The sequence below is a fragment of the Hippichthys cyanospilos genome, chromosome 21, assembly GCF_059441005.1.
Source record: "Hippichthys cyanospilos isolate Australia breed blue-spotted pipefish chromosome 21, RoL_Hcya_1.0, whole genome shotgun sequence".
NCBI lineage: Eukaryota > Metazoa > Chordata > Actinopteri > Syngnathiformes > Syngnathidae > Hippichthys > Hippichthys cyanospilos.
This window is the reverse complement of record NC_142389.1, coordinates 3,737,990-3,764,509: the sequence shown is the minus strand read 5'-3', so window position 1 is coordinate 3,764,509 and position 26,520 is coordinate 3,737,990. Positions and strand designations below refer to the sequence as shown.

General features: G+C 38.6%; 1 protein-coding gene across 1 annotated transcript; it reads left to right on the top strand.

Moving 5' to 3' along the window:
* Nucleotides 1-1,455: 1,455 nt before the first annotated feature.
* nxph1 (neurexophilin 1) lies at nucleotides 1,456-25,372 on the top strand. The gene is made up of 2 exons (XM_088405315.1): nucleotides 1,456-1,850; nucleotides 22,303-25,372. The coding sequence occupies exons 1-2, from the start codon at nucleotides 1,797-1,799 to the stop codon at nucleotides 23,056-23,058; spliced, it is 810 nt and encodes a 269-aa protein (XP_088261441.1). The 5' UTR covers nucleotides 1,456-1,796; the 3' UTR covers nucleotides 23,059-25,372.
* Nucleotides 25,373-26,520: the final 1,148 nt, after the last annotated feature.

Below are 26,520 nucleotides of genomic sequence, written 5' to 3'. Positions count from 1 at the left end.
TTTCAACCGTGCTTTGAATTGAACTGCATATTGTAAATGAATGCAGGAGCCTCTGAAAAGTAGCCAATATTGTCCTTCATTGTAACAACAATGGAAGGAAGCCAACCCTTGGTGATTTATCCCCCCTTGTTCAGGCTCTCCATGTCATGTTGAGCCTGTGAAGGCTATCTGCACCATTCAGTGCAGGATCCCATCAGCCGGGCTAGCTGAGTTATGGCCAAAATACAAGAGCACTCCGGTGTTGGAGCAATAAGGCTGTGCGGGGATTTATTAAAGTCCCCTCCTGTCTTTTCTTCTTGCCACCCTTTCTGTTCTGTGACAAAAAGGATCCTATCTATCCCCAACGTAGGGACACACACTCAGCAAAAGAGCAAACTTCATTCACCTTGTCTTGCCTCTGCTCACAAGGTGAGCTGATGAATAGGAGACAAAAGCATACACCAGCGTGAACATATACAGGCCTGACAGTACACACGCTGCATTTTTGTAGGGGCGCTATTCCGACACCATGCACCTCCGGTGACCGAGCAAAAATAGTCGGTCTAATCTTGCAGATTTATTAGTTGCTTTCTTCCTCATACTTGGGTGCCTTTCCATTGGCTCATAACAACACAGCTCTTAAAAATGCAGAAGTAAAACATTCAAATTGCATTCACATCATTCTCACAAACAGATATTTTCCTAAAATATATATATATATATATATATATATATATATATATATATATATATATATATATATATATATATATATATATATATATATATATATATATATATCGCAAGATCGTACATTTGTTATATCAACGTTTATAAGTTACAAAAGATTTATAAACTTTGTCAACTATGATGAATCGGACAACAATATTGCATATTGCTTTTGTTATATTCAAAAGTGAAGAATACACATGCATATCATCCATCTATCCATATATTTATCCATCTATCCATCTATTTATCCATCTATCCATCTATCTATCCATCCATCCATCCATCCATCTATCTATCTATCAACAATAATCGCATTATGTTGACAATGTGATTAATATGTGTGTATGTTGTCACTCACAAGTACACTTAAGAAAAATTTGGGGTGTCCAGTGTATCCACTATGCATGTTGGGAAAGTGGAAGAAGAGCGGAAACTTCGAGAAAACACACACAGCCACGGGGAGAACATACAAACTCCACACTGGAAGGCCGCGAGCTCTGGATAGTGAGGCAGACATGTTTTGGTCTACCACTTTGCCGCCCCCTTTATTCATTATTAAAAACAATCCTGACACTTTCATTACTACTCCCAATACTTAAACTATTAAAAAAAAACAACAATATTATTGAGTTCCAAATTCCCTTTGCATCTGACTTGCCTCCGCCTGCCTTTTTTCTCCTCCCCACTCGCCCCCCACCCCCTTGACTGAGAACCTTTCGGATTGTGTCGAAGGCGCGCGATATAAAGCGCAAAGCTCCCTTGTGTCGCCTCCACAGCGCTTTCACATCAGCCGCAGCCAGACAATCACAAGCCGAACTTGCTCCCAACTATGACCGCACTCACCTTTGCATCCGGATTAACGCCCAAATAACCGCAGCGCCTAACCCTCAATTTTGAATCTTTTTTGCATCTGCATTGATCTCTTCCACCACAGCCTGTGGTCATGGGTTCCACCGTCCTTTTTTTTACCCCGGCTACTTAAGGACTTGACGGCGCAGTGAGCTAGACGCTGGGTGGATTTATGGTCCGTAAAGCCGCACGTATTGCATCCGAGGGAAATTTGTGGAAGTTTGAGCAGCCGGAGGATGCAGGGGACGTGTTGGTGCGCCGTGTTCCTCCTCACGCCTGTACTTTACCTGGTGAGATTTACCTGCTTTTCCAAAACTTTTGCACGACACATCACTCCGTGAAACTATATTCAAATATAACCTACGCTTGCTTTCATATCGCATCAACGCGGGGCGCTTTTCTTGGTTTCGTCTCTAAATTCAATTTTTTAACTAACACGCCTTCAAATCTTTTAATTTTCTATGGACAGGCGTCTGATTCATTCTTTTTCCTATGCTTCGTATTAGTCTCTTTTAATTGAATGCTATTTTGTATTTTTTTTAATTTTGTCTGCGCAATGCAGCTCCGTAAGTGTATTGTGTGCATTTATATGAAGTGCGATCAAATATGTGGTCACCCCCCCACCCCTTTCCAAAAAAAAAAAAAACTTTTGTGGGAACAACAACTCCCAGTAATAACCTCCCGACAGAACAAATGTTAGAGAGTCTCACGGGGGCGCCATAACCAACCAAATGTCGATGTCGCTTCACTTTGCATTAATGGACAGAGGACACTTGAGAGCAGATTAGACTGCAATCCCACTCGTCATCCTTTAGCCTTGTTTGTATTCTTTTTTTATTTTCTGAAAGTGTGACTGAAAATCCCATTCCATCATTGTAAAGATATTTTGTGGGTCGCGAATCTGCTAGGAACTTTCACAACATGCTTAATTTAGGTGACAACGCGTACAAGGATTTGTCCTATATTTGATGAATGCATCAATCAATTACAAAGTGTTATTTTATTTGGATGTGTTTTTTATTATGTTTTGTCAATTGCTCTACTGCGTGGTTGTATTGAAGATTCCCAATGACAACGTGTTATTTTATTTTGATGTGTTTTATATTATGTTTTGTCAATTTTTTCTACTGCCTGGTTGTCTTGAAGATTCCCATATGCAAATAAACTGTTTTTCAATTGTTATGATTATAATTATGGTTATAATAATGGTAAAAGGACATTGCATTTATATTAAACATTTACCATTAATCTAATGATTACTATAGAGTTCAAAAAAGTTCATTTTATGTGTTTTTTTTCATAATGAAATATATAGGCCTCACGCACGGCTGTCAAATGGTTTCAATGGCTCCATGAAATAACCTTTCAAAAATAATAAATGCAGTTAATGCATAAGTAAAACTGAATGTTCTGCGTATGGGCAATTATGAAAGGCAATTTAATCGTCATGCGGCTGCTTAATTCAAGTCACTGTTAATGCACAGGGTTCGAAAGGATATAGCCTTACATTCGCTCTTGGGTCTCCATCAAGAGCATTATTTTAGACAAGCAGAAGTTTGAATTTCCTTCTTCTTTTCGCACATCATTTCCAGGCATTCCAAAAAAGACCAGGGAGGGAAAAAATCCCTTAACAACCCTATTTACTCTGAAATAAGTGACGTTTAAGAAATATCCATTCGTGCTTGCGCGTGCACGCACGCGCGCTCGCACACACACGCATACACACACGCAGACGACTGTCCGCGTGGAGTTTACGGAGCTTATTGTGCAGCACGGTAACCGCGGCTGCCTTATCCGCAGCTGCGAGGATTAATCCTGAACTTTGATGGTTTTACTTCGTGTTAAAGGAACTTGTCTCTTCTTAAGCCTCTTGTATGAGATCATTGCCTTGACCTCGATAACAGCTCAAGCGCAGGTAGACAGCCCAGCAGTATAGAAAACAGAATGGGTCACTCACTTATGGGTTCTGTATTAAATTAAGAAGGCTTAGTATTCCTGGATAGCAAAATCCTTTCTGGTGTTGTCATCATTTGCTACATCTGACTATTTATTTAACAAAGACCACACAAAGAGTTTTGATTTCATTCAAGAATTCTATTTTCTCATTCACTGCTAATCCTTTTTCTCGCACTGCCATTAGAAATTGAAAGTCGTTTAATATACTCATTAAGAAGCCGCTGTTAATTTCTTGCTTTTACAATTCAAGATGGAGCCCTTTTTCAAAACCAATTTTATATTATTGACCTTCCTGCAAAGCTAATTCATCCACCCATCCGACTGTTATTCAGAGAGGTGAAAATAAGAAAATATAAAGCATATAGGGGACTATACCACTGACATTGACCCTGGGGGCACCACTGATGGAAGGTACATTAAATTGTTATTATCAAACAATGTAGAACCAAGCAGCCAGCACGTGTGCTTGAGGGGCTCACACATACTTCTTCTGAAGCACACTTCATGGCGTGGATCCCCACCTCTTTTCATTCCTTTACCAAATCAAACACCGCAGAGGTAGCGTGCTACGTTGGTGGTCTTTTTTCCCATTCTTTTACTGGGTAATTGAATGCATGCCTCTCTCACAGTTTGTTTTTGGCTCAGATGTCTACATGGTGTATTAACACACACCTTCAAGCAAAAAAAAAAAAAAAACAGTTTTTTACCTGCAATGATCTGCTAATTAGCTGTTCAGATTGTATGTAATGTCGTTTAAAAATGTGTCTCTTTCAAAGAATTTGGAAAAATCATGTAAAGAATTTCCACATAATGAAATGGTTTTCCTAATACGTGAAGTAATTGTATCGGTTTATCTTAATGTGCTTGGATACGGTCCATGTCATTCGGTATGGTTAATTCAATTAACTTTCTGGGATTGAGTCAGAGAGAATTGACTTGGGCTTAATAAATGTCATTTATTAAGGGTAGTGGAGTTTATTTGCGTAAATTCGATATATTAAAACTAACCCAAGTAAAACTCAAGCCTGTGGACAATTTAGACTCTTCTAAAATCTAAAAAGGCATAGGGATAAACGCAAACTCCACACTAGGTAATAGCAAAGATTTTAACCCACAACCTCAGAACTGCCATCGTGGAATTAATCATTCAAAACACGCAGCACATGTGTCATGTTTATGATGACCTCAGCATTTGAAAGCTGATTTATAGAACGTGAAGTCAACCGAATTTCATGCTAATTCCACATGTTTTTTTTTTTTTTTTTACAACTTACAAAGTATCGATTAGCAATTATTCCTTAGATTTAAATGGATGAAACAGGCAGTCATAGTTTTTGGAGTGTACCCTTGTATTGATTCGAGCATGTCTGCTCAAGCGATCCAAGTGCAAAAGGACTCAGAGTTTAGACTCGAGAAAAAAAAAAAAAAACCACTTCATTTCTCCTGCAGCTATTGCATTTTCAATATCTGCAGCTCAGGCAAGTTAGCCTACTGTCACATGCATTTTCCCTTCCTTCACCAACCATTTAACCTATAAAATGGAGATCTTCTGGTGCATGCAATTTCATTGAGATTTTGCAGGATATTCCAGTTACGATACGAGCAATTGGATTAGATTAGTGAAGTTCAAAATGCTGTGGTGCTCTTCAGAAAAGCTTGTGATTAGTTTTATGGAATTCTAGTTTTTTTAAATGCTATTTAAATGTCACTTAGTAAAGTTTATATGTGCATCTTTGAAATGATGACAAATTGTGTTTGATTTTTGTGACACACATGTTTAATTATGTAAAACTGTTGAACGCGGAGTATACTAAACATTGAACACAACACGTTTAGGGAAGCCGGATTCCTCCCATAATGGACTCGTCAATATCGAGACAATAAAACAAAGAGCGTTAATGATGCATGATAAAAGTATAAATCAAAGTTCATTTGCACTTCCAGGGTAACCAAACACATAATTACATTCTATCAAGCATAATAGGAACTAATGTCATTAAAACACAAAAAACCCACAAATTTGATGAGTAAAAATATACAATATAAAAGTTCATATTAACCTCTTATGAGTTACAAAAGAGTTTATTACTTATTAACTTTGTCAAATATGATGAATAAGACCGCAATATTGCTTACTGCTTTTGTTATATTCAAAAATATAGAATAAAATATCTATCTATCTATCTATCTATCTATCTATCTATCTATCTATCTATCTATCTATCTATCTATCTATCTATCAGGTTTATGTTTTTGAATGTGATAATTGTGATATTTATATATTCTAATTCTATAGTTAATTCTGTGTAAGATGAGCTATAAATCATGGAGGTAGGATAAAAAAAAACATGACTAAGTTACAGTCATTTGAATGCTGTGAATTTGAAAACCCTAGTTTTGAGAAAAACATATTTAGAATTTTGGCACATTTATCTTTCAGCAGTCATATTTAGCATGATCTACTAATCCCCTAATGCATCCACTTCGATTACAATTTGAAATTTTGAATGCCTGGTGGTGAAAGTCGAGACCTTAAAGATTAATTTTCGCAGAAATCCCCAAATGGACATTAAAAATTTGTATTTTTGAGAATCACTCCAAACTAATCTCCATGATGTACACCTGATTTTGTGAAGAAAACACATCCCTCTCTCTCTTTATAAATATATAAATATATATCCTTTATTTAATAAGGGGTTTGAAAATAAACAAGAATTCCCCCAAAAACCCGAACTGTTCTAACTTTACGTGGGTCTATGGTGCACAAGCTGTCATGAAAGCATCGCAAATCTTGTTTGTTTATTCTCACACACATACACACAAATGCAAACACACACACACACACACACACACATCTACATAGACACATCTGTGTGATTCAGTAAAATAAATACACTTAATTTTCCTCACATTTTAGTTATTGTTTATTACCATTAGTCTTTCCCTCCATAAATATTCTCAAAATCTGAACTTTTTATTTTTAAATACATGTACGATTTTATTTACTGGGGAAATGAATTATAATAATATATTAAAAAAAACAAGTTTAAGCAGTAATAAAAAACATAAAATCCCTAGACGGAAGTAAATACCACATGAACGCTAATGACAAAATAATCACGAGTGTGTTCTGATATCACACATGTTGCACTATCTGGCAAATGCTGGATTGTGCTCTACCTTAGTTAAATCAACTGCTGTGCAAACATTTTGACATTTATTTTTAACTCCGCGTTCCGATCGCAACGCTCAAGGAGTAAGAATTTAACCTTGAGTGCAAACGCTTCTCTATCTGAACATAATCTGCGGTAATCATTTGGAATTGACGCATCAAGGTGACTCTCGGAGCGCTTTACACCACGTGAACCGTAACCCGCGCGATCTGGCGCGTGAGGCCGAGGCCGCCCGGACTGAGAGCGGCCTCCCCGGGGGCACTCGGTTCCGCCCGCAAACAACCAAAAACAACATTTGACCTTGATGATAATAGTAGCCTACCAACTGTGGAGAAAGGAATCAGCGCACTAAGCTCCCGGTTTCTCCTCCTCTTTTTCTGCGTGCATCATTGCAAGAACGATATTTCGCATCCAGATTGGGGGGCAAATGAGAAAAATCTGGCTGAGATTTCCATCTCGGGGTGTAAATGGAGAGGAGAGGAATCGGCTCGCGAATAAAAGTCAACAATCGACTGTATGGGCGCTGCAGAAGCAGCCAACATCTCTGATTGATGATGCTAGCCTCTATTCTCACCCGTGTGTTGCTCCACAATTGTGTTCACAGTTCAAAGGTCAAAGAAGGACCCCGTTTTCACAAAAAATCTCAGCCAACCTATGACCCAACTAGAAGCTTCCAGAAACACAAACCCACTCCCTCACTCCCTTCGCTGCAATCTTTTTTTTATTTTTTTCGTGTGTATGGCGCGGTGATAACAGCACTTTGAAGCGGTCCAGAGAGGGAAGTGTCTCCGAAGGCGGAAAACCATTAGATAACCTTATCCTTTGCACAGGAACTCAAGTGGCTCAAGAGTCTGCCTGATTCTCGCTTCTTCAAAAGCTAAAGTGATGCAACACTCCTTTTTAATACTTATATCGATGTCCACACTCAAATGAATAGAAACTTGCTCATTTTAATGCCAATTTGACATTGAATATCCACAGACTGGTTCTCATTTTTCATGTTTTCATGCATTTTATGATTATTATTGGATTTAAACTACCGTAATTCCCCAAATATAAGACACTTAAGACTATAAAAGACTTTTCCCCCAAAATGAAGGCCAAAAAGAATGGGAGTATTCGGTAAACGGTAATTGTAAACATGTGTTTTATTTGTTTATTTTTCAACGCCATTCAAACCACATAAGGCGAGTTTTGACACACAGATGTGCATTTTTACATCGGTTGTTCTTACTGAGAATAATTACCTGATGAGTTAGAGGGTGGACGTCAGGTGACCGTTAGCAGCAAGCGACTGGTGTAGCTAACAGCAGTTAGTTTTAGCTGAGCTTGTTAGGACTTTTTTTTTTTTTTTTTTTAAATAAAAGGAGCAAATCAGACTTCCTTGTTCACACACAGGAAAGATTTCAGTGACTTACATTTGCACCTTAAGACATCAAACATGTTTGAATGAATGTATGTTTTTCCTTAACATTTGTAGGGGTGAAACCACTCTGAGTATTTCAAGGAATGTGTTTAAAATAAAATGTTTGAGGCGTTTATTCTTGCCCCAAATACCTGCTTGTTAGTGTATGGGGCAGAAAAATATATGTCGTCAATTGCAGCAACAATTATGAATGCTCTGCATGACAGTAAAAGAAGGCAGAAATGCGGGGGGAAGGCAAATTTCAAAATAAAACCTTTGTTGACAAAATAATTTATAGATACCAATGCCTTGGTAGGACGGCATGGTTGCAGACCGCTCTAACAGTTTCCCGCGACCTTTGTGAGGATAAGTGCTCAAGATAATGGATCGACGGATGGAATGCATTTGTACAGACTTTTATTTTGAAGTTGTTCCTGGCAGAGTGTTACAGCTAAACAGCTCGACTAGTCATTCGATTGCAACTGTTAGCCCCAACGTCTGATGCAAACAACACACGTTTACATGAGGCATTTGACACATTTTCGGCGGTTTACTGGTGGGTTCGAGCTGTGTAGGAGAATATAATATAAATTGGCAGTATGTGTGAATGTGAAATATTTGCTTTTATGTGCCCCGCAATTCACTGTAGACCAGATCAAGGCTTAATCTTTCTTTTGTCTGAAATCAACTGGGACAGTTTCCCTGCACTTCCTGCAACTCAACAAACGTGACTGTGAAGTCATTTCAAGAGGTTATTAGTGGAAATTATTAAAATATTATTACACTGACCCACAACTGTTACAATATCTTTTAATCTACATTCACAAAGAAAACGATTGCAGGAATATAATATGGCTTCATCGTTGTCATCTACCTCAACTCGCTCATAAATAGCAGACATATCCAAAATCTTTGACGGCACATATAATTGATATTAGTCAGGACATGCTTTCACGCAATAAAATAGCATTATGTTGGTGAACGCAATTTTAAATCAGTATTCGAAACCAATACGATTCATCCACTGAATGATGTTTCTTTTTATTTGCCATGACCAAATAACCTACATGACACGGAAGAGCGAATGTGTTTTATTGCTTGCGCCATATTTGGTCATTAGCTGCAGAGAGACACACACATCGCAGCATGAATTGTGGCACTGACTGAGTTCGACAATCCAGGAAGTGGACTTGCAGTGGCGCAGTGATGGATCACCCTGCTCTCTAACCCGATGACTGGCTTGGCTGACCACCGAAACAGAGCAGGCTGAGATATTGCATTCCCGGGGGGAGGGCACGGAAGGCATGGGGAAAGAAGGGGGAGACGATTCCCTCCGCTGCCTCGCCGCGGATGCGCCTACCGTCGGAATGGCGTGGACCGCTTAGAGCACCCGCTGCTGGGAATTCCAGCCATGTCTGGGACTGTCCCCTTTTGATCTTCCCTTACTGTTAAGTTACAGTGAGCGGTCATGCGGGGCCTGTCACCATGCTGCGGAGACATAAATGGATGACTTTAAGGAAACTGGAACGAAAATATAAATGATCGATGAGCCCTTTAAAGGCTAATATAAAACTAAGTTTTGTGTAGTTCACTTAAGTGTGTATGATGTACTTCAGTTCTCAGGTTGACAAAACAATTACCTGTACTGAAAAGATAAAAATAAGATTTAGTTTATTTGTTTGTACTATCATCTGGTTAGTTTTGCCTAAATTTTCCAATTTTTATCCTACTTGGATTCTTCAAGATTTGTGCCTTGTTTTGCTTAGTCTTTGTTTTTTGGTGCCGCCTCAGTTGATTGTGCACTTTGCAGTAGGGAACAGTTGTTGTCGGTGCGCAGGCGTTGTTCCTTGTCTTTGTGAGAGCTGGCCTACTTTGAGTTATGTTTTCGTCATTGGAATGTTGTCATTTATGCTTATGCGCCCAAAATTAGTCGTTTGTTGGTCCAACTTGTGACTGTAGATAACCTGCCCATCCAACCTGCCCATCCTGCCTATCAGCAGGCTTGCTGATGCCTATCTCAGCTGGCTTCGGGCAGTAAGCAGGGACACCCTGAACTGGTTGTCAGCCACTTCCAAACTCTTGATAACATTCTAACTAATGTTAGTTTTTTTTCTTTCAGCATGTGATATAATGTGTTGCCTTGTATGTGTTTAGCACGTTAGCATTTTCGCTTGTGCTCGGTATTTCCTTTTGATAAATTTTAGCAAAGGTTTTGTGTATTATATCATATATATATATATATATATATATATATATATATATATATATATATATATATATATATATATATAACTTCAAAATTCTCTAAATTTCATCTATCATATACACTACAAGTAAATTAGAATATTGCTTTGTTTTACTTGTAGTGTATGTGTAAGTCGAATATACAAAACGTTTTTAATTGGCAAATTAAAAAAAAAAAAATTTTTAAATGTCTTGCATTTCCTGGCCAAGAGCATCTGTCAGCAATGGACTGACGGACAGTTTGTCAGTGCTGATAAAGTGCCCAAGTCTAATTAACAGAGTGGATAAACACTAAATTAAGAAGAAAAAAAAAAACATTTACACACACAGCAAAAGAACGTAACACTCTGGCCTACAGCTGTCAGAAGAGAGATGTTTCCAAAAGACCAGCTTTATTAATTCAGTCATTTTTCCTCCCCCGCTAAACTCCCCAGCACCTCAAGCGATGATATTGAAGTATCCTTGAAAAGACTTTGAGCACCTAATGCTCCTCGTGATCATTGTACACATCACACCATGAATACATTGAATTTAAATCAAGTTAGGATATGTAAAAAAAATAGACATTTAGTATTTGTATTATATAACCTAGACTGCCTTTAAACAAGATCCAATCTTTAAGCCACTTTATGATCGTTCCACATTGTTAAGGCAATATATATGTGTAAAAATAATAATAATAATAAAGACATCATCTGCTGCTTTTTCTTTGTTTTTTTGTTTTTTTAAATAATAGAATGGGTGTCTTGGAAGAATGCCCTAGATTCAAACACTGTCTAGGTGCTGTATGACAGTTACAATAAAACCAAAAATAAATACGATTTTGTCTATCCATATTTGGAAAAGGCTGTTTTCTGATTTTATAAAATTACCCAGTTGCACACAAGTAACAGTTGTCATGGCCAATCGAGCGAGTCTATTTATTTAAAAAAAAATACAACATCACATTACCTTTTGTACATCATCGTTTCTATTTTTACTTAACAAATTCAGCACATCGTATGCAATAGCACATTAAAAGAATGGCGGCGGTATTTAATGTTATTACCGTTAAGTGTTTTGACAGAAGTCCGACACCTAGAGCCACTCAGGTGTCTGTGCCCTCATCTTTCATTGTGCTCATACATTTATCAACACAATTACTTCTGAAAGGAGTACTTCCTTACAGGTAGTGAAGTGGCTGACCCTTAATTTATCCTGTCACTTTGATTGATTTGCTCAGTTTTTTTCCAAGCGGAAGGACGAGCACCTGTGGTGAGCAGTCATCATTTAAGGTGGAGTCTACTGTACATTCTATATCATGTCCTACTTTTACACGCAGTTTGAAAGCCTTCAACTTCTCTTTGCTCTTTTGCTACGGTTAAGATTTAGGGAATAGGGAATTTAGTGTTACAAATACAGTTTCACAGTTACAGAGAAGAATAGTTACAATCCACACTGAACCGTATTACGACTTTGACTCAAAATGTCAACCGAAAAAATGAAGAATTTACATCGATTAACTTTGCTGGAAAAAATAATGGACTAAAATCTGCCTTTGTAAGCAGAATTATGAGACTTACGACGACGGTTATAGTCTTTTGAAAAGAAGTTTACCATTTTATTAGCCAACTTCAATTATGATACTTACACCAGTGAATGTTCTGAAATTAGTGAAGTAAATTAATAAAGTAACGGCAAGCTGGGAGCTTAAATGGCTGACACCTATGCAAACGCTGGCCTGATAGTCTGACTGTGTTTGAATGCACCATATGTCTTGTACGTATGGTAACGGCAAGCGTCGTCTTTTGCCATATCATAACGATAGAATATGATTCTTTAATGGTTGTGTGGTGTCATTGGTAGCTGTGTAATGTGATGGCAATCGTTTGGGCTGGAATCACAACTATGTGTCAATCTAATCAATAAGCAACAACTGCTTAGGCTAAAGACTTCAAAATAAAAGCTTGTTAAGGGTGTTACATTGATGTCCCTGTATTATTTGGTATGTTTATTTTGGTTGGTTTTTTTTGGAGCAAATTCATGAATCATTGATGTAATTTGAGGAGCAATTTCCTAATTTTGTGGAGCTTGTTTGCAGATCATCACCTGCACATTCATCTATTGAGTCTGTGTGAGATTGACAAAAATTGTCCAAAAATTGTTCCTGGTCCAGTCAGTTAATGCTACCTTCAAAAGCTGAACATTGAATATTGAGAAACTGATTTGTCTGGTTGTGCATGGCTTTAAGTTATTGTGTCTGTGTCTATGTGGTGTGTGCTTGTGTGTGTGTGTGTAAAAAAAAAAAAAAAAAGGACACATTCTAAAACAACTTGTTGATAATACCACTTTGTAAATCAATTAAAGTTTTCAAATTCAATATTAATCGAAATGAAAAGCAAATGAAAAATAACCTTATTGGTGCTTTGTTTGCTAGCGTTAGCCCACACTACTTTCTATTCATACTTAATAAAAACAGGATCGTACTTTTGCAAGAATTTAATCTTTGTCTGGCATAATTTTTGTGGTCATTAATATTCATTTTAGCTGCTGGCTAGGTTCTTCTTGCTGCAGCAGAAAACTGATTTACACATTCCTGCCACTCACTTTTAGGAAGCTATATTGTCACTCAGTGTCTTGGACACTGTAATGAGATTTTTGGCTTGACGTTTAGAGAAATGTCACAATTTATTATTTTAGTTATTATTTGTATTGAGATTGAAATCACGAAGAATAAAACAATTATTTGTTTCATTTTTTTAAAAAACAGTAATTTATCCAACTTTCAAAATCCAATTACTCAAAACAATCCCAATTCATCCCTTCGTGTTAAACGCATTATTCTTCAAAACTCAGTTCTTTTTGTCAATTATAAAACGATCTTGTAAATATGTGAAATTAAAGCGTCACACATTTTCTCTCTGCTACATCCACACCCATGAATGGTCGTGAATTTTTCTCAGTCCCCAAGTCAGCTGGGATAGGCACCAGCAAGCCTGTGACCCTTGTGAGGAGAAGCGGCTATAGAAAATAGACGAAAGGATGTTGAAATGTGTTGGTGTGACTAAAAAAAAATATTGGAATTTTGTGTCCTGAAATTTAGAGGAAAGCAAATTTCTAGTTACACAAACAACATGGTCCGTTTTTGTACAATTTCAAAAATCGAGAGAAGTCACAATCAATGTCATGATTAAATTTCTATTCATCATCCAACCATAATCAATTTCATCAGGTGTTCAACCTTTGCAGCTCCCACAGCCTAAAACATTATTAATTATTTTTTTTGGAGGTAACATTCACCTCCCACTGTAACATTCGGACTCGCGCCTACCAAATTTGCAAATTCCGAAAGGACAAAAATACCATCAGTAACCCGGATAATAGACACGGCAAGATATTTCGTCCACCCTGTTGGCTCTTTGGTCTGGACATTGGCATCTGTGCGACCATGTCAAATGGCCGCTGTCCTCTGTGATCAATGATACAAAGAAATAAAGCTGAAAGGGGCACCGGGAGAACAATGAAGACTTGTAAGTGGACATTATTCCGACAAAAGCGCCATCATTCAGCCAGATAAAAGACAAGGTCTTAACGCGGGCAAAGTCAACCTGTATACCTTTTGTTTAAAGAGCAGCGCTTTTCTTTGAAGCGAGGGCCTCTCAAATCGGAGCGTTTACAAGCCGTGTTGCAAATGACCTGCAGAACAAAGGGCGTTGGTTGAAGCCCTCTTCTCAGTGAGGCTTGACGTGTGGTGGAGGTTGAAGTAAAAGCGTCACGATGTGACGGGCTTCATTCTCACTTTGGGTGCAGGCTGCACCTGCAAAATGTTTTCCCAATTTCTGTAGGTCGTGACAAAAAGTGCAGCAATTTAGTTCAATGTGTGAATGATGAAATTGTGAAGTGGATTTTTGGATGACCGTATTTTTCGGACTATAAACCGTGACTTTTTGCTCATGTTTTGAGCCCTGCGGTTTATAGTCCGGTGCGGCTTATCTGTCTTTTTATTTATTTAATTATTCATTTTTGCTACCCACCATCAAGCAAATGTGTGTATCTGTTCGAGGTGTCAATTTATGGAACAACGATGAAATAGAACTGAAAAGATGTGAATCAATGGCTGTGCTCAAAAAGAGTTCAACAATATATTTAAAAAAACACACACACACATATATATATATATATATATATATATATATATATATATATATATATATATATATGTCTAAATTTAATGAGAGAATGCATAAAATTTGGGGTAAATTTGCGATGTGTAAATGTTATATACAGTACACAGTATATGTGATTTTATTTATGTATTTATGATTGTGTATGAATTATGAAGAATGTGTTATTATGTTCACTAAAATAAACTATCAAGCAAAGGGAGGCAAAAAAGATGTTATTGAAGTATTAATATCGATTTTGAACTGCTATAACAGATATCCATCCATCCATTTTTTATAAATATGTTGGGACTAAACATGCAGGCGTGTTCAGTCTGTTAAAGACAAGATGTTGCTGTTGGCAGATTATGACAAAAAATTATAAACTTCATATACCATCTTTTTGCGTCGAGATCTGATGTTATTATCTGTGGCTTATAGTCCCTGCGCTGTGCCTTATAGTCCGGAAAATACGGTATATGATCTTGACACAGCTTGTATAGTACTAACATGGACGTTCCATCTGTGAAGATTGTAATTTGAATGCCTAAATTATTCTAGTGATGAGCATGTGTTGGATTGTTATTGTTTGCGTCGTCGTCTGTGGTTTGTCACTCCGATTCTGTTCCAGGGGTAAGTCATCTGTAACCGCAAAGAATGAGGACAAACTTGAAAGGATGCGTGACTTAAAAAGGCCTTTTCTTCGTTCAAATCTCCATCTAGTATCGCTTGACCGCTCATCCCGTTCAGAGTCACGGAAGCGACCGACGATCTGATATGAAATTAAAGGGTCAATTAGTTCCCAGGTAAGGGATAACGGTGGGCATTTATCGGCCGCTCTGCTTTGATGAGGCGGAGAGGGAAAGACAGACGCGGTATAAAATCCGGCGCGGGGCGATCACTTAACAGCTTTTGCCCTCGGGCGTCAGACAGACAGCCCGGGCCTTTGATTTTCCCATTAGCAGTCGGACTCCGGGATCCTAAACCTACCTGACTTATGATGTTGAAGAATGAGCGGTGTGTGTTGAGCCTTTATCCCGCGTCCCTCCTCGTACCCCCCTCACTCAGGGGCTCCAGTCAGCCAGATAAGGGCTAATCTCCAGCTAGCTGCTGTTCATTTACAACCAAGCGTATCCAGAATCCACATTAGCGGTGTGCGCCAGGGCCTCATATCCACTCATCCAGCTCTCCCAGGGGGTGCTCTGAGATGCAGGTGAGCACTTGATTGACTACATCGGAATGAATAATGACTTCCCGCACACACAACAATGTGTTCAAAGCCTGTGGCTGGGCCACATGCTGTGAATGAGAAGCATCTGGCGTGATCGTAATTGGGAAAGAAATATGCGGCTAACCAAAAGGCGCATTTTGGTCATCGCTGAGGGGAGGCTTCAATTACGATTTTAAAGATGTTTGTACGTGTATGAAGGCATCTCTAGTCATTGGGTTGGGGCACATGATGATACGCTATAATTATATCATGATTATACGTTTTGGAACGTACCTGGGTGTTTAAGTTATGGTTCCTGTATGAGCAGGATAGTGTTCAAAAATAAATTAATTAATTAATTGGTTTCTTTTCATTTATTTTCATTCGTTTTATTTAGTTGATTTAACCATAGTGCCAATTAGAAGTTTTAGAACTAGCTGATAACTTTGTGTAAGGTCCAGATTATTGCGTAGTAATAAATCGCTCAAGTTTTTCTTAAAAAAACAAGGAAAGAAAAGAATCGCTTGTCTACATTCTCTGAGATTTCAGTTGCATGGGATTAGTTGCGTCAACATTAAAAAAAAAACACATTCACAAACTGTCAACTTCCTGAAATATTTATCTTTAATTTATGAAATAATGTATCTTCTTTTTGTTTTTTGAATTCTGCAAGACTGCACGTGTGAGTGTTTTAACTGCACTACAAACCAATGCTTCAAAAAATAAATCACTCACAAATGTTTTATTGAGCAGTGACCTCAAACACACAAATACATGTACAAATTCTATGTAAAGGCCCAAACATTTTAATGATAATGAAATCCTATTCACACATGGTAACCAATTTGCATCATTCAGTGGTCATAAAACACGAGCCAGTTTTATGGAAGCTATAAAAAAACACTGTTGTCTTTTTATCACTATGGATCATCAACTTCAGATTTCAAACAATGATGTGGAAAATCAACGTGATGGGCAAATAATAATAATAAAAAAAACAATAATGACACTACTACTGTCACCCTAAGTAGAAGAGGAAGAGGATAAAGACAAGGAAGAAATTAAATTCCACCTTGGAAGTTTGAAAGCCAGGGAGTAGAAGAATAAAAGAAATTTGATAATCGGCTAATGTTTACGACACCCGGGTGAAGAAAGGAGCGGAAAAATCAACTGAAGGAGGAGGTTGCTGGTCCGACATGGCAGATCTAAACCTATCTTGAGGATATGCTGAGAAAGTCTGGTATAGACCCCGTCAGAAGGTTTTTCAACTTCCATTGAGGAGGACATTGAGTTAGAGTGGACCATGTTCGCATCTCCGTTATTGAGGTGGATGATCGGAGTTTTTCCTCTTCGAACCGGCTGGAGGACATCAGAGGTAAGGGATGCTACCAAGTTGAAGGAGGAGTCTTATAGGGCCTGTACAAACGGTTTCCTCGGTAAGGTGTCCAGGTTCTCTCTTAGAGATAGGCTGAGAAGCTCAGTCAACAGAGAGGAAGTCTTTCTCTTAACGGCCGTTGCTCCTCCGCACTGAGAGGAGCTTGCTGAAGTGGCTCGGGCATCTGATAAGGATACCTCCTTGGTGAGGTGCTCCAGGCATGTCCGACAGGGATGAGGCCCCGGTGACGACGCAGGACACGCCGGACGGACTATGGCCTGGGAACGACCTGGGAAACTCCCGTAGAAGTTGGATGAAGTGGCTGGGAAGAGGAAAGTCAGGACTTCCCGGCTTAAATTGCTACTCTCACAACCTGACTCCGGATTAAAGTAATTTTCTATTCAATTATGCCTTGATCTCATCTGTGATTTAAATTAAACACCACATGACTCAGAAAATAAATTCTATGAAATAAAACAATGCCTTTGTTTTTCATTCATCTAATTGTGCAAAGACACTGGGTTCATTTTTGAGATATTTAATTAGTCATTTGCTATTCTCTGGAAATATGGAAGAGAGAAATTACTCGTTCATAATGAAAGCAAATAATAGCATGCATTACACGCATGCTCAACAGCTTTATATTTCACAGTAAATAATTTAATGCGATTTATGTAAGTAATAATCCTTTGCATCCATAAAAAAGAGAATAAGGCAGTTGGTTTCTTAAAAGCATTTGAGTGCTTGAAATAGTGAAGGTAGCGCGTGATGAGGGAGTTGGCCCATTTTTTTTTTTTTTCTGAAAAATCTCATTAAGTGTGACACTGAAGATTAGTTGAGTGGGACCAAAGTGGGAGTGAATGAACCCGCAAAGGGGCTGCGAGGAGGCTTTGGCATTGTTTGCAATTATTTATTTAGTATCGAAACAGCTCGGGGGGAGGGCTTAGAGCTGCTGATCAGAATATCGGTGGATATGAGGCAAATAGGTGCAGCTTATCTTCTCCACTTTTGCCTTTTAAATCCTTCCTCAGGTCTGCGTTGGAGTGAAAAGTGTATTGGAACAAAATGTGCACTGACAAGCATTTGGTTGCATTCATAATGCCATTGTATTGTTATTTTAATTTAGCAACTTATACGCCTTTAAATTTTGCTTGTAAATGACAAAGAATCGTGTAATATTTTGACTTTTTTTTTCTCAACTCACATCATGCTTGAATGACTTCCCGCATTATATCGAATAACTTCCCGCATTATATCAAATAATACCCCAATACTCAATTATTCATATATTTTGTGTTTGCATTCAGTATACCAAACAAAGGTAGAGTCGTAATCTTTGTATTTTTTATAATTAACAATCATTTGTGATTTTTGTGTGATGAAGGAGATCATTGCAGGATATAAGAATGTGTAAAATGTTCAATTGATTCTGAGTGACAATATAACGCTGGATGGCACACGTGTTCATCAAACCTGAGTAATATAGATATTGTCATGATTTCGGGGCATGTTGGTGAGAGATGAAGGAAGGTGGACCCAAAAATGCAGAGAAGCTTGGAGGTGATTTGCTCAAAAAGAGGATTTATTGCCACGCGGGGATTAGGGAAAACGTAAATGACACCGGAACCAAAAAGTAACAAACAAAACTTGAAACTGAAATCGACTCATGGGGAAACAGCAACTAGGAGGCAATGGACTTCTCGGGAGAAAACTCGCAACAACATAGGATATGGACATAGACATTGACACTGACCCGACAACTAACTAAATCCAAACTGGGGACTTAAATAAACTTCACACTTAATGAGGAAACACAAACCAGCTGGACAGAGACTAAAGGCAGGGGAAGCTGATTGGATAACACGAGGAGGGCAGGCACACAGACAGGTGGAAACAAATCACGCTAACGAGCACAGACTCGAGGGAAACTAAATAGAAACGAGACGCAAGAATTAAAGAGAAAGTAAAACTTCAACCATTTAGCCTTACTTTGGCTGATTGTTTATTATACTGCACTTGTATCATTTCACATCTGTTTCTATGATTTTTTTTTTAGATTTAACCTTGTATCAAATCAAATCAAATCAAATTTTATTTATATAGCCCTAAATCACCGAAGTCTCAAAGGGCTTCACAGAATGAAAAGAGGTCATACAGAGACATCTTTTCAATGTAAGGTACACAACAGCATCCCCTGTCAAAGCTCCCAGAAGGGGAAGGAAAAACTCAAAAACCCCAATTTGGGGAAAATCAGAAACCTCCAGAAGGGACCACAGGTGGGAGGAGCCCCCTTCCAGGCCCACAGGTTGAAGTGGATGCTGCATGTACCGAACACAGAAACAATATAAATTACAGAAAACATATTGTGCTATATAGTGCAGTGATGTCTTGACAGCAGGCAAAGCCATTGGGCAGGAACCATCCCGCATTCCAGCCAGGTGGACCGCAGACGGCTAGACTCCTAACCCGTGATGGTCGACCAGCGCAGGACCCAATGGAGGCGGTCAAGTCAACCCTCACCATCTAGCTAGCCCCCTCTCCCGGCCGGAAGAGGGGGGCAGGAAAAAAGAAGAAAAAGAAGAAGGCTGCAGACAGGCTAATTTAACTAAATGCTTTTGAGTATAGATGTGTTTTTAGTCGGGATTTAAAGATTTCTACCGAGGTGGCTGCGCGAACTTCCATAGGTAGGGCATTCCATAGTACTGGCGCGCGAATGGAAAATGCCCTTGATCCCGCAGACTTCTTTTTAGCCCGTGGGGTCGATAGCAAACCGGCATTTTGTGATCGAAGTTGTCGGGACGGAACATAAGGTGATACTAAGTCGACGAGATAGGAAGGAGCTAAACCGTGTAAAATTTTATAAGTAATTAACAACACCTTAAAATCACATCTCACGTGTATTGGAAGCCAATGCAGGTCAGCTAGAATCGGAGTAATATGATCAAACTTTCTCGTCCTTGTCAATAGTCTCGCCGCTGCATTCTGTACACACTGCAGGCTTTTAATGTGAGACATGGGAAGGCCAGAAAACAAAATGTTGCAATAGTCTAGGCGCGACGTAACAAATGCATGAATTAATGTTTCTGCATCGCTAAGAGAAAGAATAGGGCGAATTTTAGCTATATTGCGGAGGTGAAAAAACGCCGTTCTTGTCATGTTATTAATATGTGTTCGAAAGGAGAGAGTTGAGTCAAATATCACGCCGAGATTTTTTGCAGAACTACTTTGGGAAATAATACAGTTTTCTAGGTTCAGCGTGGTATTCTTAAGCAGGTGCTGATGATGAGCAGGGCCAATAAATAACATCTCAGTTTTATTAGGGTTGAGAAGCAGAAAATTGGAAGACATCCATTGTTTAATCTCGGCAAGGCAAGCCTCCAGTTTACTGCACTTGCACGGATCCGTTATTTCTAAGGGCATATAGAGTTGGGTATCATCAGCATAGCAATGAAAACTAATGGCATGTTTACGTATAATATCGCCGAGAGGAATCAATATAAGAAAGCTATATAGAGCGGCTTTATCAAAACTGCAACATACCTCGTTCCTCAAGACATTGAAGACAATGCATTCAATCCTTCCGCATAGGCAATGAAAGCAAATGATTGAATCCTCTGTTCTTCACCCCCCCCCCCTTTGGATCCATGGCGCATATCCAACATCCACCAACGCTAATCTGCTTTTGTTTTGAGTTTGGAATGCCGCTTTTTACGCCTGGCATTCCAATTGCAGGCTGCCATTTTCCGAAATAAATGCCAGACCCCGCTAGACGTCTAGAGTGGCGTTCTTGATGCCCTCTCGGATGCCACATTATATATATATATATATATATATATATATATATATATATATATATATATATATATATATTTTTTTTTTATGCGTCAAGAGAAGCTTAATCCAACAGACGTGCACTGCGCAGTGGCCTTGACATGTCAGTTATCTGGAGTGGCACCTAGGGGGTCCAAGCAGATTCCAGGAGTGCCCCCATCTCCCCTCCTACGCCTCCCCGCTGTGACTCAGCTAGTGTTTAGGGGATTTGGGGGAACGCATAAATGGCTTCATGAATAATTCAAATTGATTATGTCAGTCATTCCGGAGAAAGCTAATCTTTTGAGTCATTTGGACGCATCGTCCAAAGAGTACAGTCAAAATTTCCTCTGTTGATAAATCCGTCAGTCAGACAACGGAAGGTTGAGCCGTGGCCAAGACTGGAGTGAGTTTGAACATCGGCAGTTTTGAGATGATTTAATTATTTGAAATAAATGGGTTTGGGACCAGAGTGTCAATGCCATAGCAAAAGTGGCCCAAATATTAAAAAATAAAACTATTTCCAAGCTAATTACATTACAAAAAGAAATAGAACATCTTATCACAATGGATTATGCTGATATCAACAATAGAATAAGAAGTGAAGTAAACTTATGAGCACATTACTGTAAACTCTTGAATCTTGAATAATTTCTTTTCACTTCTTATAAGGGAATATATGTTATAGATATACTAAATCACAGGTGTCAAATTCAAGACCCGGGGGCCGGATCCGGCCTGCTACATAGTTTTATGTGGCCTGCGAGATTTGAACGGTCACTTGAAAAAAGAAAAACAGGAAGTCTTTATAAAACACAACTCCACAACATTTCCTTTTTGTTTTATTTTGCATCTTCAAGCAGTTGAGATCAATTTTTGATGGGAGCTATAGCGTCCATTTTGTATGAAATGGAGGAATGCCATATTTTTAGGTTTGGCCCTGTTACTTTTTATTTTTTCACCACATTCTACTGTGCATGTGTAAAGCACCTGTCAGCGGCGACTTTGCTATGGGGGTGTTGGGAAAAATCCTGTCTGGCATGTCCTAAGGTATCTGTGAGGCCTTTTCTGTTCAGCGCCAACATTTCTTTACCAGATGCACCATTCCCCCAGGTAAGCGCAGTGCATCTGGCAAATTAAGAAACCGACGGAGCAGCTGGTCGTCATTCCAAAACTTGCTTGATGCTGTCTGTTCCCGTGAACTGCACAGATAAACGTGTGCAGTGCAGAAATCCCACCCACTGGGCCAGCTAATTAATACAAATTAGAAGGCACTGATATGTCTGTCCTATTTCGAAAGTGTAGCCCTTGAACATTTTACTCTGTGAACATGTTATGTTCAGACAATGTATTGTGTATGAACCTGTCAAATCGACAACAAGATTAACAATTCTTCTCACTTCTCTTATTTTGTTTCCCTCCATCAGCTTACAAGTGTCCACTCGTCAAATTCCGAGATTGTAAAGTCCGGGAGCCCCAAATCTTCTCTCAAGCATATATGGACAGAAAGCAACAAGGACATGTCCATTAGTAGGCTGTTGTTACAGACTCTGCATGGAAAAGAGAACAACACCGCGCTGGACCTACGTTACGATACCCCAGAGCCCTATTCGGAAAAGGATCTGTGGGAATGGTTAAAGAACTCCACAGACCTGCAAGACTCACGGCCCCGGGCCAAACGGCGACCCATGGTCAAGACCGGGAAGTTTAAAAAGATGTTCGGCTGGGGGGACTTCAACTCTAACATCAAGACGGTCAAACTCAACCTGCTGATCACCGGTAAGATCGTGGATCACGGCAACGGCACGTTCAGTGTCTATTTCCGCCACAATTCCACAGGTCAGGGCAACGTATCCGTCAGTTTGGTCCCTCCAACTAAGATCGTGGAGTTCGACGTAGCGGCGCAGCAGTCGGTCATCGACGCCAAGGACTCAAAGTCATTCAATTGCCGCATAGAGTACGAGAAAGTGGAGAAGGGCGCCAAGAACACGCTCTGCAACTTTGACCCATCCAAGACATGCTACCAGGAGCAAACCCAGAGCCACGTCTCCTGGCTCTGCTCCAAACCTTTTAAAGTTATTTGCATCTTCATTTCCTTCTATAGCACCGACTACAAACTGGTGCAGAAAGTGTGTCCGGACTACAACTACCATAGCGACACTCCCTATTTCCCATCCGGTTGATATTTGAATACAAACAAATGCAATATTGTTGAGGGATGAGACACAGACCGGGGCTTCGACCCACCGCGGAGGAACGTGTACTCCGGAAACACATATTTGCCAATAAAATGTCGAGATACTTGACTGATTGATGATAGACTGGACATCTACGTTTCACACAATTAGGTACATGCGCATAAAACGGTCAGGTCATATCCGATACGATGCTTTGAAGCGAGGGTGTCAAACTCAAGGCTCAGCCCGCCGCATCATTTCATTTCAAATTTATTTGACTTCACGGTCATATCGGCCCCCTGACAGAAAGTAAAACTACAATGTGTCCAACGATTTAAAAAAAAAAAAAAAAGAGTATGACACCCCTGCTTTGTGCATTCATTTGAAAAAGACGACTCTCGCATTTTTTTTGTACCAATGTGGTACCTGCTTTGGAGGGCGGGATAACTAACATTTTTAATGATTTTTTTTTAAACCAGTCAGTGGCATGAGCTCTATCCATACATATGGTGTTTTTTTTATGAAATACAAGGCAAAATACACAAACTGAGTCAAGCTCACCGCTTTTCCCCCCCACTCTAACTACAAGTGCATTCACGCTGGTTTGAAGCAAATTGGTGTTTTTGTGTAGGAGTTGATGTCTTAAAGTGGTTCCCACAAGTCATTTGAGAAATGTCTATCCGCTAAAGAGCTTGGGTCAAAAATCACAGGAAATGCAATATAACACATAGGGTTAACATCCATTGAAAAAAACGTGGATTATAATTTGTGTGGGTATGTCCAACCTGGTACCCATGAGCATATGCATAGTCATTATTCAGTGCACCAAGCTGCAACAGTTTAGAATTTGCAGCATGATTGTATTTTGAACCTTAACATGATTATATAATTAGCGTAAAAATTCAACTCCCTAGTTTTTTTTTTTCACTGCTTCCTCCGAGTCATTGGTGCTATGTGCGCACGAGGGTTAAAGCATGGTCGGATCATATTTTTCCTCGTTTTGTTTTTCATTTTCACAACCCTGTTATGATCATAGATCTATTATTTCACTAAAGCAGGTATAACGACATTACTAAAAAAAATATCCAAACTGTCATTATTAGTCCTCACAAAGCAGTTGAATACGCTGTGAAGATTCTAACATGAATTTGATGTTTTAACAAGTGTGAAGGTGTATGTAGGGTTAAAATGGGTTTGAAGATCTGCTCCTCAGCTGAGTTTCGGTGTTATGACTTTATTAACATTAAGATTTGACTCTGGAACACTACCGCTCTTAAGCCGTCTTCAGAATGCAGTCTACAGAAAGATACTACTCATCCAAAAAGATGTGACTGCATATTTTACGGGGAGATCAAGCTCAGTCATAATTACGTAATATACGCAAGTTATAGAAATGTAATGTATTGAATTCTATATCTTATTGCCTAATTTGTATGAATGGTTTGTATTGTAAATAGTTGATTCTCCTGCTGCTTCTGTACCCTGTGTGCTGGCCATGTTACTCCTTTCTTGCTTAGTCTACAAGTACTAGTCCACCCATTTGATGCTTGTTCTTGGTTCTTCTATCAAAGTGAATAATGTTGCTGCCCTAGATGTGATTTTACTGGAAACGGCAATCCTGTACAGAACCGCACCACTAAACACAGGGTGTCCACAGAAACACACCTAGATTAGATTACCGTATTTTCCGCACTATAAGGCGCACCGGATTATAAGGCGCACCATCAATTAATTACATACTCTAAAACTTTTTTCATATATAAGGCGCACCGGATTATAAGGCGCACCCTCAATTAATGACATATTTTAACACTTTTACAATAGTAAATTCAAAGTAATAACAAAAATAACTAAACTCTCAATAGCATATTAACTTAATGTCAATATGAGCAACCTTGTTCAACTGTAAACACACAAAAAAAAAAAACAGGTAAAGATTACTTTATCACTTCATTCCCCATCTACCAATCTCAACATTGATTCATATATAAGGCGCACCTGATTTTAAGGCGCACCATCAGCTTTTTAAAAAAATTAAGGCTTTTAGGTGCGCCTCATAGTGCGGAAAATACGGTACATGCCAATGTCTTTAAATATAAAAAGAACATTGTCATCAACAACCGCAACAATAATAATAATGTAATCATAATATTAATACTACTAATAATAATAAATAATCATAATAATGATAATAAATGAAGTGTTTTTGTGGACACCTTGTAGATTCTAAGTATTAATTGATTCATTCATCTTTATTGGCAGAACAAGTTGCAGATGTACATATGAAGAATAAAAACAGTGCATTTTATTGTCTGACTGATATTTTGTTCTGTTCTGTTCTGTTCACCAATTGTGCACTAAGTTTATTGAAGTGTCATAGCGATGAGCAATGGTTTATTCAACACAGAACAAAGTGATGAATATCAATATGTCACACTGAATTTCTGGAATTCATTCGCTTGCTTTTGCAACTTTATGAGAAAATGATCCGGAACTGTTAAACTATTTTAAACAGACGAGCGAGTAAGTCATACGGTCCACAAGAGGCACCATGCAGTCTGTTTTGCACTTTCCCTTTCAAGTAATATGATGAACATTGGTTTATCATATCCAAACAGTTACTTTTAAACTTACATGAAGTAACGCTTTAAAAAATTAAATTGAATTTCAAAAACGTTTTTTTCTGCTTCCTCTTCAACAATATCAAAATGAGTGTGAAATGTTTAAGGCAATGTGGCTTAAGTTTTAGGACATAGTATTTATTAGTGATGGGACTTTTGGTTCTTTAAAGGGATTGTTCACTGAATAAAAGGAGCCATTTTATAAATTGTTTATGTTTTTTAACTTTATTTTAACAAATTTAACAAACCAAGGATTTACCCATAAAATAAACAATGGGATTAATGATACATTATGATTCATAATCAAAATAGTGTGTGTGTGTGTGTGGGCGATCGCATTGTAGGTACATTTCCTTGCCTGTCCTTCAAATTGAGCTTTTTGTTCGCCATGTATTTTTTTTATCCAGTGCGAAACACCCGATTAGCCTTCTATCAGCGTTCTCAAGCATAGGTTAACTTCTGCATAGTTGTATTTTTGTTGGTTCTCGGAAATAAAATAAATGCATGGGTGGGTGTTCAAATTAGCCTTTTAACTAACTGTAAATTTTGCACAAATAAAAAAAAGTTCAAGCTCTGTGTTTCCTTATGTCTAATGAAAAGTTTTCAGAATTCCTCACTAAACTGAGGGTACAGTTTAATAAACTGACGGAACAAATTAGTAAACTGAGGGAACGGATTAGTAAATTGAAGGTATGGATTAGTAAATTGAAGGTACGGATTAGTGCAAATATATATTTTTTTCATACCATGGCATCAGATTTTCTCCGTACTCACGTCAGAAATGATTCAGTTGATGAGGCTTTTTTCCCTGCGGGAAAAAACACATTTGTTGAATAATTTCATTTTA